The following is a 15,120-nucleotide window of genomic DNA, read 5'->3' on the forward strand; positions in this document are numbered from 1 at the left end:
ACAGACACTCCAGCTAATTAGATTTGGGGCAAACGATGGAGGCGGCTGCAGGCGAGGGGAGGCAGGTGAAACGCGCAGCCTCACAGTATCGCCGAAAATGAGCTCATCCTCTAAAGTGGAAGTGGCAGTTCCAGTGGCGGTGAGTCATCTTAGCGTGTGCGGGAGCTCGGAATCGGGGCGGGATCGATAGTCATCATGGCTGCATGGATGGACAGGGGCAGAATCTTGGATGATCCATGAATCCATCCGGATGGATGCAGAGCTTCTTCGCGATGGGGCTCAATATGACTGTCCAATGGGCTGCTGCGTGGGCTATCAGCTATTTGTGCTGTGGTGCCCGAGGCTGAATCACCTGCCTCCGGCGTACGCACATACACACACTTACACACACACCTTCACACGCTTGCACAACACACATACACACGCTCCAGCGCTACCTAGCCATTCCTAATGAAGTGGTGAGCCTGAAGTGGTGTTAGCAGGTGGATGCCCATGTTAAGGAGTGTGTAAAAGCAGGAAACAGCCGAGTGGATCCACAGCAGCAGGACATGAAGCAGACTGCTGTGCTGAACTCTCAGGCTCACACACTGGGGATATATGAGACCAGGCCCCTGTCCTCGGAAACCTGAGAAGACAAACAAGACTAACATGAATCAATGGCAGGATAACCAATAAAAGGGAAGGTTAAGCATGGGAGGGGGGGAGAGGAGAGGGAGGGAGGAGGAGAGAGGGAGGGAGGAGGAGAGAGGGAGGGAGAGGAGAGGAGGGAGGGAGGAGAGAAGGAGGAAGGGGGGGAGAGGAGAGGGAGGAGGAGAGAGGGAGGGGGGAGAGGAGAGGAGAGGGAGGGAGGAGGAGAGAGGGAGGAGGGGGGGACCAGGACAGGACAGGAGGAGAGGGAGGGAGGGAGGGAGGGAGGCGAGGGAGGGGAGGGAGGGAGGGAGGGGAGGGAGGGAGGGAGGGAGGGAGGGGAGGGAGGGAGGGGAGGGAGGGGAGGGAGGGAGGAGAAGGGACATCGGGAGGAGGAGAGAGAGGGGGAGAGAGGGAGGGAGGGGAGGGGAGGGAGGGAGGGAGGGAGGGAGGGAGGGAGGGAGGGAGGGAGGGAGGGAGGGGAGAGGGAGGGGAGGGAGGGAGGGAGGGAGGGAGGGGAGAATACGGAGGACTGAAGAGTGTAGATGCACAGCCAGGAGAGAGAAGGATACTGGAGAGACATACTGCTGTTCCTTGGTAGTCTGGCATACAAATGGCGTAGAGAGGCAGGAAAACAGACAGACCAACAAGCGGGCAGGCAGACAGCCACGCTGACATACGCATCCAGACTCTGACAGTAAGATGTTGGCGTCGTCACGGTGTGAAAACAGCAAATTGCCAACATAAATAAGGTGCCACACTCTGATTAGGAGTGTCTTCACACATCATTATGATCTAATGAGAGAGTTCCCTCCTTCCTTCCTTCCTTCCTTCCGCTCTCTCTCTCTTTCTCTCTCTCTCTCTCTCTCTCTCGTCTCTCTCTCTCTCTCTCTCTCTCTCTCTCTCTCTCTCTCTCCCCCTCTCACTTTCTCTGTGTCTGTTTCTCTCTCCCCCCCCTCAATCTCCGAGGGCCCGTCCTTCTTGATGGATAGCTGGGAGTGAAGCGTTGCCAGGGCGACAGGCGTGCCGTGGGCTGTGGCCTCCAGAGGCAGTTGGCGGGCAGCGTTGGCGGCCGGTCCTTGGCCCTGCCGTCATGTCATGTCTGGGGCTGCTGAGGCCTTTATTTAGACCAGGGTATTTATCACTGCCTGTCTGGCCTGTCTGGACCCTAACCCCCCCCCACCCCACCCACCACCCCCACCTTCCTCACCTACCCCTTCTAAGCTCTTAGTTTACGGGGAGGGCGTGTTCAGGCCATGGAATAATGTCTGCCCTGTCTGACCAGGTGACCATTCTATCGCCATAGCCACCCTTTTGAGTGACACCTCCAAATGAATATGCTGCCTCAGTGTCTGACTTTGGAGGACGCCCGGTGTTGTAATTCTTTTCCGCATGTCTGTGATGACATGGGGTGAATACGTTATGAGAGCCACTGCTTGTGGATTCATTCCAGACTGTGTGTATAGCATTCTCTTATTGTCACTGGGTGGCACTTTCAACACAATGGCAGTAATCCTTTTTCGAGTGCGTATGTTTGCACGCGTGTGTTACCCGTGGACGCGTGTGTTTAAGCTCTCGGGAAACTGCACACACAGAGTTTTTGTTTTACGAAAGTATGTGTGTATGATTATGGTTTAATTGCTAGCTCTGTGATGTGCTGTCATCTATCCGAGAGCAAAGACAGCAAATAATGGTCGTGCTGCTGTCTCTTTGTCACCCAGCCTGCCCACAGCAGCAGAAACACCAGCCAATGATCTGCACCTTGAATTACTGATAAGCACTTGAGTGTGCTGAGCATTGTGTATGTCGGGGTGCTCGTGCACTCATAAGTGTCTGGGTGTGTGTGTGCATGTGTGGGTGTGTGTGTGTGTGCATGTGTGGGTGTGTGTGGGTGTGTGTGTGCATGTGTGTGTGTGTGTGTGTGTGTGCATGTGTGTGCTTGTCACACTTGGTTTGCCTGTGAAAATGTTTGTCTGTAGATCCATGCTTTTGTTGACGTGCGCCTGTGTGTCAGTGTGTGTTCTCTGTACCGTACCATGCGACGTGCGTGTGTGTTTATACATGCATGTGTGTGTGTGCGAGTGTGTTTGATGCCTATATCAGCGCTGACAGGTGCAACAGTTGTGTTGTGCTTTAAGCCGCTTGTTTGTGTCTGGCACACTGCTCACAGAAACAGAGTACACAGAGGCAGGCAGAGCAGAGGCAGCCAGAGGGCTCATTTATGCAGTCAGTCCTGCTAGTCACACACTGGCCTGCCTGCTTTTCTCCCTGCCTGCCTGCCTGCCTGCCTGCCTGCCTGCTTTTCTTCGTGCCTGTGCCCAAAATCAGGTCCATTCAGGACCGTGTAGTCAGGACATGTAGTCCACAGCATACATCATCAGCCACCATACGGCAACAGCACATGCTGTGTCTCACGCACAGCACAGAACAACAAGACTCTGTAGCCGACTCTAGTCTTCACCACAGCATTACTGTACACACCCACAATGCCTTATCACTGGAAGTTTAAGTCGTCGTCCCCCCCCACCCCCCAATTTTTGGGGGGAGTAGACCCAGTAATCTTTTTGTCATATTAGAGGCTGAATTCCAAAGTGGGATTTTGGTGAAAGCACAGTCTTGTGGGTTTGGATGCTGAACTTGAGTGGGAGGAAGTTTCTGTCTATTGCCAGGCAGGAGTAATGGATGACAGTACAACTGTGAGAGTGGGTGGAGGCACACATTCTATTCCAGACAGCAGTAATGGATGACAGTACAGCTAAACAATGAGAACAGAAGGAAGTCTGCATGCCTTCACCCTCCACACACCCTCCACACACCCTCCACACACCCTCCACACACCCTCCACACACACTCACATGGAGCTGGAGAGTGGCTCTGGGATCATTATAACAGAGCTGATAGGAACAATGGAACACCTGGGGAGACAGTCAATTCTGTGTGTGTGTGTGTGTGTGTGTGTGTGTGTGTGTGTGTGTGTATGAGCATCTGTGTGTGTTTGTATGTGTGTATTTGCAAATGCGTCTCTGTATTTTTGAATGTGTGTGTGCATGTGTGTGTTTGTGCTGTTGAGACATGTGATGGCCCTCTTGCACTGAGCCCAGTCTCTGGCAGTGCTTTGGTACATTGGTATAATTAATCAGACTGTTTGATGTTAGCAAATGAGTGTTTGTACAGACCCAGTTACTCTGTAGGCTTGCTCTGTTTTAACTAGTGTTTAGTTAAACAAGTTGAACACACAACTCACTTCAAGGCTCTCATTTATCAGCAGGTCCTCCAAGCAACATAACCCAACCTCCACATGCCCCCCACCCCTCCCATTTGTTCCCATCTACATGGCCCCAGGAAAACCTTCTTACCTTATTGAACACGCTGACATCAAAATAATGAGCCTGTGCAAGCGTGTGTGTGTGTGTGTGTGTGTGTGTGTATGCTTGTGGCTCCAGCTGTGATTTTTCCTTCCTAAACAAACAGATCTAAGGTATAGTGGCTGAACTCTCAGTTTGATGTATTTCTCATAGTGTCAGCCTCCTTGTCTTAGAGCAATCCCAGTCTATGATCTGACTGGTGGGTAAAGAGCAGGTAGGACTGGCGCTGTTGATGTAAACAAGCTCAGCAGCCGGGTCAGATCCTCAGCATCCTGGGAAACGTAGTCCTGGGTCACTCGCAAAGAAACTGAGGGGGAGAGAGAGGGCCAGGTGGGGTTTTGGGACACGTGCAGCTCAGCTACAGATCTACTGCAGCCTCGACCTGTGACTGTGTGTGTGTGTGTGTGTGTGTTACACTTTGCTGTGCTCTGCTGCTGCCGGGTGAAAAATGCTTCCTGGCCCCTCTGCCAGATACTGGGAGGCGTTATCAGCTCTGGCTGGCTCTCTCCACGGTAACGAGCCCCCAGGCACTGTATTATCTGTTTACGATAAGGATATTAATAACACCACGGTTTAGTTACGCACCGCATTGGGCCCCGCGGGGGGGAGAAATGGAGGGGGGGTGCGGAACACCTGAATCATCCTGTCAGGAGGCCCCTCCAGGCTCCAGGGTGAGGGGCGGGGGGCTGAAGGGAGAATGGGGTAGGTTCAGATTTGTGTTAAGGCTGGGACAGAGACAGAGAGAGGATGTGGATGGGTCTTGATAACCTGACCTCTCCACTGCAACCGGGGTCAGCAAGCCAGGTCTCCTCCTCCAGGTCACTGCCTCTAAGGACAGCAGCCTGGCCATCTGCCCACTCCAGCTGTGCTCATCCCTGGGGAAGGGATAAGGAATACGGGTCAGAGGAAAATCTGTGTGGTACCTTATTGTACAGTATTGTGTTGGTAACATGCTGTGTGTTTTGTGTGTCCCTCCCTGCAGTGTCTGTATGGCTGCTACGTCCACTCCTCCATCATTCCCACCTTCCACCGCAGGTGCTACTGGCTGCTCCAGGTAAGCCCTCCTCTCTCTTTTGCACACACCCACGGCTCACTGATATGTACACTCCTCTGTGAGGCCTGTATAGCTGCCAGTCTGGACAGATCCCTTCCAGCGGCAAGCTTTCCCGCGTGTTGTGCACCAGACGCCTCTAGCTCACTTCTTTAGAGCCTTTATGGCCTTATCTGGCTCCGTCATCCGCTTTCTGATGAGAAGGACCTCCCCCCCCCACACACCCCCCCCCCCCCCCCCCCGGCAGCTACTGCCGAGCCGTCGCCCCCAGTGAGAGGGCTGTGGAGAGGCAGAGATGGGCTGTAAAGCGGTGATGGAGGGGCCCATTGTACGGCGCTGTAGTTACTGTGCACTGTGAGGCTCGCTGCAGAGTGGCTGTAAACAGGGCTTTGATCACCCTCCATCTCATCATGCTAGTTTAGCATGGCATCCATTATAGGAGGCAGGCACCTCTCCCTGCAGCACACACACACACACACACACACAGGAGTGGTAGAGATGGGGGTCGGGACGGGAGCTTCCTTCGGTACTGTATGGCGAGCTGCTCCAGTCCTTTGATCTAGTTCTATTTGACACCTGTTAGGGGAAGTCTTTGTTATCTTGTGTTCTCTTTCTGAAGTTATGTGGAGTTGCCCCTCCCCCCACCCCCCTCTCCCACCTCCCCTGTTAGGAACTGTGAGTTCTTTCCAGACTTACTCAGGCCTAATGGATCCAGGCAGGGAGATTAGACATAACCCCAGTGCCTAGTGGAAACAGATCAAAGCTAGCCCCAACACCGCACTCACACACACACAAACACACGCATACACACACACACACACACACACACTCACACGCCGGGCACAGTGGTAAGTGGCCATGCCTCAAACAGTGCTTTTGTTCACTCAGGACGCACATGCACATCAAACTGAGATGTTCTCTGCTGTAGCTCTCTGCTTTACTGCAGCTCATCAGCTGTTAACCCCAGGGCATGGAGCCTGCAGCCTGCCCTGCTCTGTTTCACTCTGTTACTGTGCTTACCCAGCTTATCTCACTAGTAGTAACAGCTCTCTGGTAGCCAGCCAGCTAACTCTACACACATGAGAGACTGTAGACTCCACCACTGAATAGGCAATGACAACCAGAAATGATTTCACCACTGGCTTTGTTGTGGAGTAGAACTCCCAGTGTGAGTGTCTGTCACGGTAGACAGCTTAATAGGGAGCGCCTCTGTGTACAGGAAACAGGAACATGACGACACTGAAAGTAACTGTTCTCCATCTCCCAGTGTTCCCTTCAGAAGTCTCCCAGCCCCACCTCCTGTTACACAGGCTGCGCCGCTGCTGCGCCTCCCCCCTCTCACACACAGCTGTCCACGGCCATCACCCTCTCTCAGACTGATGGTCAGGACAACCCACCCTCTCCCTCTCCTCCTCAGTCTGCGCCTTCCCCCCCCACCCCCCCCACCCCCCTCCGTGGCCTGGTCCCAGTGTCCCCTCCACTGTGTCCATATGAGATTTGCGGCGCCACTCTGTCAACAGCGGAACGTTGGCGAGACGGGAGCTCCCAGAGCAGGAACAGAGAAAAGGTCAGCAGTGAGTGAAAAATGTAAATAAGCTGCCTTCCAAACAGCCACGGACGTAGGGATGAAAATAACTCTCATCGCGGACGGAGGACACGGAGAGGAGGGGGGGGGGGGGGAACAGCTGGGGTGGAGGAGGAAGAGGCGGAGAGGGTCATGATGAAAACAAAGCATGGACAGCTAGTTGGAGAGAGAGTGTGGGACCAGAAGGGAAGGAGAAAAGAAGGAGTTGAAGAGAGAGAGGGAGAGAGAGAGAAAGAGAGAGGGAGAGGGAGAGAGAGAGGGGGGAATCGGGAGAGAAACACAGAGAGTGCGTGAGGAGGGATTTGGCCTGTGGGTGTCTGCCTCTTTATCCACTCTTTATCCAGTCTTATTGAGTCAAGGTCTAGGTAATGAGACAGGGGAGGAGAAGAGGAGATGAGAAAGCAGACCTGTGAGACCCTAAACCGGTCTCTCCCTCTCTCTCCTCTCCTCCTCTTTTGTTCTTTTCGTCTCTCCTTTTCAATCTGTTCATCGCCACCTTCACCTCGCAATGGTGTCGGAGCACTTTAAAACGGTCTGGCCGTCCCTGCAAATGACTGAGAGCGAAGAAAAGTACCTTCACAATTATCTAAGGGTGGCAACGAATGAATTCAGATTGCAGCCGCGCCAGAGAGATGCTGGAAGCAGACTGTGTGGACTGGCGCTCACCCTCCCCTCTCTCCCACCAAAAAACAAAAGTTCCCATTTCAATTGGCACTGCGCAAAATGGTCCTGTGGGGGAATAATGCTGTTGAATTAGTGTCATACCGGAGCACCCTCGCTGTGCACACACGCACACACGCACACACACACTCATACACACACCCTCTCTCTCCCCCACTCTCTCTCCCTCTCTCAGTCCTGGTCGCTCCCCTGATTGATTCAATCGCTCCATGTCCCCTTCTCTTGTTTAGTGCTAATCGAATGTAATTCCCTGCCTGTGCCTCTCCATCACCGCAGACAGCAGGGTTTGTGCTGCCCGGCAGGGCCACAGAGGTGGGGATAATGATGATATGAATACAGAGGGTGAGGGGGGTCGGGCGGAAAGGGAGTCTGTCTGTGGAGAGTGTTCAATATCCTGCACTGACCAGGAGGGGAAGGAGGGGAGGTGGGGGTGAGAGAGAGGGAGGGAGGGAGGGAATGCCAAATCAGATAATGAAATGAATCATAAGGTGGGAAGTAATGCTGAATCTCACTCTCTTGCTCTCAGAGTAAGGGAGTGAAGGCTCTTTGGGGAGTTGATCTGACGCTGTCCATGGTGCTGAAAATCTGCTCTGTTCGTCTCTACTGATCTCTACTCATCTTCAGAGGAGTTTGACTGTGTGTGTGTATGTAAATTCAGATGTGTGTCAGACGCCATCAAAAGCCTTTGAACTCTCCCTTTACTCATCCCTGATAACTAGCCCACCAATCAAACGCTGAAGATCAATACACACCTGGCCAAGGCTGCCAGCTGATCACTAACCCTACCTTGGTTCTCATCAGCCTGAACACCATGAAGGGAGGAAGGCTCCTCACTCTCACTAATACATCAGGAGACACTGAGCAGCATCTCTCCAGGGTGCTGGGGTGCTGACTGACTGGAAACGTGGCCTAAGATGCATGCAGACTACAGACAGGTGTGCAAGCAGAAGGACAGGCAGACAGACCTACAGACAGACAGACAGGCAAACAGACAGGCAGGCAGACAGGTAAACAGGCAGACATACAGACCGACTGACAGACAGACTGGTAGACAGGGTGGCTGAGGTTTCTCCTAATCTTATATTAATTGTATGAATCTGACAGCAATCAGTGTATTCTTACTGCCTACATACAGATTACTCTGGCCTTGGTGCTGAGAGGAGCGGAGCTGTGGTTCAGACCAGACCAGATCAGACCAGACCAAGCCAGAATATTTAAATGGACTAAATTATAGATGAGGCCAAATTCCTTTAGATTGATTTCACAGGGAGGACAGACGTAGGTACTTTGGCAGTGAGAGGGGTGTGTGCTATGCTAGCTAGACGGGCGGGTGAGTGTATGCATACCTGTGTGTGTGTTCAGGTTGTGTGTGTGTGTCCATGGCAGGCCTCTACTGTCTGGGGTGTGTGGTGGGAGATCATGGAGCTCTCAGCAGCAGGCTGCTCCTGGCAGGCCCGGCACTTTCTGCCATGAGGAGAACAGATGTTGCATGGAAGTCCCATAGGCTCTCCTCCCCTCCTCTCTCATCCTCTCATCCTTCTCTCTCTTCCTCTCCTCCTCCTCTCTCTTCTTCTCCTCCCCTCCTCTCTCATCCTCTCCTCCTTCTCTCTCCTCCTCTCTCCTCCTCTCCTCCTTCTCTCCCCTCCTCTCCTCCTTTCTCCTCTCCTCCTCCTCTCTCTTCCTCTCCTCCTCCTCTCTCATCCTCTCCTTCTATCTCTTCCTCTCCTCCTCCTCTCTCATCCTATCCTCCTTCTCTCTCTTCCTCTCCTCCTTCATTCTCTTCCTCTCCTCCTCTCTCTTCCTCTCCTCCTTCACTCTCTTCCTCTCCTCTTTCTCTCTCCTCCTCTCCTCCTTCTCTCACCTCCTCTCCTCCTTTCTCCTCTCCTCCTTCACTCTCTTCCTCTCCCCCTTCTCTCTCTTCCTCTCCTCCTTCACTCTCTTCCTCTCCCCCTCTCTCTTCCTCTCCTCCTTCTCTCTCTTCCTCTCCCCCTTCTCTCTCTTCCCCTCCCCCTTCTCTCTCTTCCTCTCCTCCTTCTCTCTCCTCCTCTCCTCCTTCTCTCTCTTCATCTCCTCCTCCTCTCTCCTCTCCTCCTTCTCTCTCCTCCTCTCCTCCTTCTCTCTCTTCCTCTACACCTCTCTCCTCCTCTCCTCCTGCTCTCTCCTCCTTTTCTCTCTTCCTCTCCTCCTTCTCTCTCCTCCTCCTCTCTCTTCCCCCTCTCTTACAGACACTCAGAGACCTAGCCCCTCAGTCAGAGTCCCTTTCCTGCCCCCTTACTCACTTCTCCTGATGCAGCCTAGTTTCCTTCACTCACTCCTGCCTGTCCTGGTGTGCTGAGGCTGTCCTAGAGGCTGTCCTAGAGGCTGTCCTAGAGGCTGTCCTAGAGGCTGTCCTAGAGGCTGTCCTAGAGGCCGGTAGAGACAAGCTGCTGGTGTAGGTCTGCAGCCCTCCGGCCGGACCACGGTCAGGCAGGTTCTTTGTTAACAGAGCCTAATCTAGTGACCCACGGAGTGACGGGAGGGGGGTAGGAACCCCAGAGACAGACAAACCCCTCCCCCTCTTACAGACAGACGTCTTTGCTGCGTGGCCACTTCGACCTTTTCTGCAGGCCCGCCGCTCCAGCCCACCGGCACGGCCAATTATCAGGAATCCCCAGCCGCATTCGCCGTGCCATTTTCACTCGTAGCTGCGCAAGGGGAAGCCGAGACAGAGAGAGGCCGAGCCGAGACAGGGAGAGGCCGAACAGAGACAGACCGCTTAAATTATTCAGCTTTCCGGAAAGGTTAAGGCTGTGAGAATGAGCAGAACTGACATTCACCCAGTTACTGGGTTCTGCCCAGCATCACCTCCTCAGCTATATGTGTGGACACTTCCTCTGTTCCAGCATGTTAGTGGAGCCAACAGTCCTGTCTGCTCCTGTAAGTCCTACTTTCACACAGGGCAAACCAGCCTTATCAGTTCCCAATACAGGACGAGTGGAGGAGGTCAAACTCCTGATAAGAAGCCCTAAGTCGTGGAAGTGTATTAGTAACCTCAAGTATTCTGGTCTGATATCATACGCTGATATTACATGACGATATTAATATGACTCTCATGGTTGTCCTTCCTGTAGTGTCTCCCAGTCCCTGCCCCTGAGTGAGCTGTGTTTACCTCCTGAGCGTGTGTGTCGGCAGGCTAGGCCAGATCAATGAGATCCAGCAGTGCCCACTGGCACAGCGCCCGGCCATCCTGCTGCTGCCTGCATCCTGCCCGTGCCCGTGCCATGTTCCTCGTCTGGCCATGTCACGTTGTTCTGTGGGATGGCTCGGGAGAATGTTTGTGTCTGGGTCCTTGCCTCGTTGCCACAGCGCCACGCTGCAGCCCAGTCCACAACGGTCACGTCTAACGAGCAGAACTGTCTGATTTGTCCCATGCTGATTACTCCTTAGAGCCCCAATTAGGGCCAGACCAGACTGACATCCCTACACGTTCACTTAGACATGTCATAGAGAAAGAGAGGAATGAGAGAGATGGGGGGGGGGGGGGGAAAGGACGAGAGAGAAGAGGAAGTGGAAGGAGGGAGGGGGAGAGAGAGAGCGAGACCTGCCGGCTGAAAGGGAGAAAGTGTCTGCATGTAGTCGTTGATAAGGCTGGACTCATCAACCCTCCACCAGATCGATCTGAATTCCACTTTAACCCTCTATCTCTCATCAGCATACAAAGCATGTCAGACTCCGATTGCAGTTTTTGTAATTGTCAATTTCACTGGGAGGAACTGATTTTTCTGGATTGGATGTGAAGCAGTCAGCTGAGCTGGGGGGGGGCTGGTTCTGGAGGATCTGGTTCTAGGTGTAGGAGACCCTGGGCGACCCGTGCTCCTGGCCTGATGAGAGGGGAGGAGGCTCCCTCAACACCCTCTTATCGCAGATGAATCTCAGATAAATGTAGAAAGTGCTTGTCAGCAACTGTTCACCCTTCAATGTCTTTTCTCTCTTTGTGCTCAGTGTTATTTCATGGAAAATGTAGTTCTTTCTCACTTTCCTCTCAGTGGGGGGCAAGGGAGAAGAATCAACTTTGAGGTCACGAAAAGGCTACAGAATCAAACCTTCTGTTTTCTTTAATAGTTTGGGTAGATGGCATATTGTACAAACAGACTCCTCTCCCACCCACTGCTGTCTGAATGCTCCTATACCGACCTGAGGAGATGGAGGGACGGGGAGAGCAAGGCAGCTCCACATAAAGAGAGGAGGGAGGGATGGGGAATGAGAGATGGGGTTTAGGGGGGCATTGGGAGAGGGGGGGGGTGAGAGCTAAAAGATGATATCATTCGGTACAGATCAGGAGGTGCAAACGAGCAGCGCAAATCACCCTGCGTTAACGAGCTGCCTCATAAATTACCACCGCCTGGTGTGTGTGTGTTTGCGTGCGTGTGCAGGCGCTAGGGTGGGACTTGTATAGTGTAAGCCAAACAGTGAGATATAACACTAGCCTGAGCATTATTTACTGTTTTTCGACACACACATACACACATTTAGTTACCACAGTGGGCCCTAGTGTCTCGTAGCAGCATACTGTGTGGTTGCCAGAGGCTCCCCCCCCCCCCACGGAGGATGAAAGGTAGTCGATAGACAGCCTGAGGGCCTCTGGTCCCCCATGCACACCCCAGAGACAGACCAGGGGTCAAGAGGTCAGCCACTACAAACAGCCATGACCTCTCCCGACCCTCATGATATCCTGACAGTCAAGTCAATCAGAAAGCACTGCCCAGTTTTATCGAGGAGAGCAATATTTGATAGTATACAAACATTGATTTAATGCGAGTGCAATAAACATATCTGCGACAGACATGCACGGATAAAACTACCGAGAAAGATAGACAGACAGACAGGCAGGCAGGCAGGCAGGCAGGCAGGAACACTGACTCCTTCTATGTTTCTATTCCTGGAGGGGAGAATATACATTCCTATTTTAGCCAGGAGCCTCACAGTAGGAGCAGAGCTTTCATTGGCTGGACTCTAAATATTGCATGACTTCCTGATGTCAGCGGGCTGTCTGAGGGGCTGTCTGGCCTGGTATTAACCTGTCCGGATAAATCAGGAGCTCACCCAAGTCTGTTTCTCGACCCTTCCTAGCTAGCTCAATCCTTCCTGCTGCGTGCCTCTAGCCCCACCTCTCCCTCCAGCCCACCTCTCCCTCCAGCCCCACCTCTCCCTCACGCCCCACCTCTCCCTCCAGCCAGCCCCACCTCTCCCTCCAGCCCACCTCTCCCTCCAGCCCACCTCTCCCTCCAGCCCCACCTCTCCCTCCAGCCCCACCTCTCCCTCCAGCCCACCTCTCCCTCCAGCCCCACCTCTCCCTCCAGCCCACCTCTCCCTCACGCCCCACCTCTCCCTCCAGCCCACCTCTCCCTCCAGCCCCACCTCTCCCTCCAGCCCACCTCTCCCTCCAGCCCCACCTCTCCCTCCAGCCCCACCTCTCCCTCCAGCCCACCTCTCCCTCCAGCCCACCTCTCCCTCCAGCCCACCTCTCCCTCCAGCCCCACCTCTCCCTCCAGCCCACCTCTCCCTCCAGCCCCACCTCTCCCTCCAGCCCACCTCTCCCTCCAGCCCCACCTCTCCCTCCAGCCCACCTCTCCCTCCAGCCCACCTCTCCCTCCAGCCCACCTCTCCCTCCAGCCCACCTCTCCCTCCAGCCCCACCTCTCCCTCCAGCCCACCTCTCCCTCCAGCCCCACCTCTCCCTCCAGCCCACCTCTCCCTCCAGCCCCACCTCTCCCTCCAGCCCACCTCTCCCTCACGCCCACCTCTCCCTCCAGCCCACCTCTCCCTCCAGCCAGCCCCCCAAGCTGTGCCGCTTCCCAGCATCAGCACACACCTTGTGTGTGTGTGTGTGTACGTGTGTGTGCTGTAATCCTCTGCCAAGGGCCCTAACGTCACACCCAGCCTGGCAGGTGACAAATAGTTTTTTAATTGCTTGCACCAGGAAAATCATTAGTCTCTTCCCTTTCCTTGGTGGGACTAGGCAGGTCGTGTGTGCAATAATAATAGCTTCAGTCCCGCTTCCCGCCTGCTATTTTTAGCTTAGGTATTTTAAGGCCCCCCGTCAGTGTGTGTGAGTCTGTTCGACATGTACCCTGTGTGTCTGTGTGCATGTTCCGGGAGTATGTGTTTGTGTGTGCGTGCATGTGTGTGTGTGTGAGAGAGAGAAAGGAGAAGGTTGTGTGTCTCTCAGAGAATGTTTGTACTGCCACTGTTCTCTGTCTCCAGACTCAGATCTGAAGTCCTCTACACTACATACAGGAGTCTGTCTGACTGTCTGTCTGATTCTCTGACTGGCTGGCTGACTTACTGGCCGGCTGGCTAGCTCCTCCCCTCTACATGACAATATTCCTGGTGTCATCCACCCTATTGAAGCCATATGAAGCTGTTTCAGAGCAACCTTGCAAACTCCAGCTGTTTCTGGTAGAATTGTGCTTAGTGGTGAGATATAATATTGATTTTCTTCCCCTGGTGCCCTTGCCATCCCAGTGTAGATATTCACCAGTACTCAGCATCAGCTCACTCAGAGCAGGGTGTGTGTTTGTGAGGAGATACTGACCCCATATGTCCACAATGAAAACACAGCCTGACTGCTGTATAAACAGAGTGGGGTTTTAGAGAGAGAAAGAGAGCTTTTGACTGCCGGATGACTGATTTGATTTTTATGTTTTGTATGAGTTGTTGAGTACTTTAATGGATGTGTGTTTATCCGCTTGTTCGTGCGTGTGTGTGTTTGTGTGTGTTTGTGTCTGTGTGCAGGAAATGTGAGCCAGTGCGGATGTTTGTCGGCAGGTTCTCCTTTCATAGGTCTGAGTCCCAATGGGGAGTCCTGTTCATTGTACCTCCACAGCCCTTCAGATCTACCTCTCTCTCTCTCTTTCTCTTTCACTCTCTCTCTTACACGTGCTCTCTCTCTTTCTCTTTCACTCTCTCTCTTACACGTGCTCTCTCTCTCTTTCTCTTTCACTCTCTCTTTCTCTCACTTTCTCGCTCTCTCTCCATACCTCATACAAACAAGCACACCATCTCAGAAGCAATTTCTCCGTTCTCTCTGTGTCCAGGAAGGAACCCAGGCAGAAGGCTCTCAGCCTCTCTCAGCCTCTCTCTCACACACACACGTATACCCCCCCACACACACACATACCCACACACACGTGTATACACGCACACGTCCTCTACTGATACTGCACCTGACAGGCCATTTAGTTCTGCCAATCCCTCCACAGGAAAGGGTCACGCCTTCTATACACACTCCGGTACAATCTCCCCTCTCTCCCCCTCGCTCCTTCTACCCCTCCTTCCTTTGTCTTCTCTTCAACTCTCTCAAAAAATTCCCCCCCCCATCCCCCCGAACACGCACACATAAACACACTACCTCCTCTCCAACGCTGATATTTCACCCCTAACTAGATGATAACCATTCATCCAGCATGTAGCAGCCAGCGTGGAACCACACCGTGGTGTTTGGCCCAGTGGCAGAGCTCCCCAGCCCCTCTCTCCATATTCATCTCTTCATCCTTGTTTGACTAAGTAGCGTCCGGCGTGGCCAGCGTTGCTTTTGGAGAGGGCTGGAGCCGCTCTGGAGCCCTGCGTGGGCTGCTGGAGCCGCTGGGGCTTGGCACACAGACACAGCATATGTTCCTAGGCTGCTCCACTCACTCCTCTCCTCCGCCTCACTCCTCCTCTCCCCTGCTCCCCGCCTCCTCTCCTCCTCTCCTGCGCTCCCCTGCTCCCCGCCTCCTCTCCTCCTCCTCACTCCTCCTCTCCCCTGCTCCCCGCCTCCTCTCCTCCGCCTCA

General features: G+C 53.7%; 1 protein-coding gene across 1 annotated transcript in view; it reads left to right on the forward strand.

The window, feature by feature from the left end:
* Positions 1-15,120, forward strand: part of camta1a (calmodulin binding transcription activator 1a) — a 219,065-nt gene that overhangs the window by 164,542 nt on the left and 39,403 nt on the right. Inside the window, exon 6 of the mRNA XM_067239907.1 lies at positions 4,975-5,046. Coding sequence (XP_067096008.1) covers positions 4,975-5,046 — 72 coding nt within the window. The remainder of the gene's footprint in view (positions 1-4,974; positions 5,047-15,120) is intronic.

This window comes from Osmerus mordax, chromosome 7 (assembly GCF_038355195.1).
Source record: "Osmerus mordax isolate fOsmMor3 chromosome 7, fOsmMor3.pri, whole genome shotgun sequence".
NCBI lineage: Eukaryota > Metazoa > Chordata > Actinopteri > Osmeriformes > Osmeridae > Osmerus > Osmerus mordax.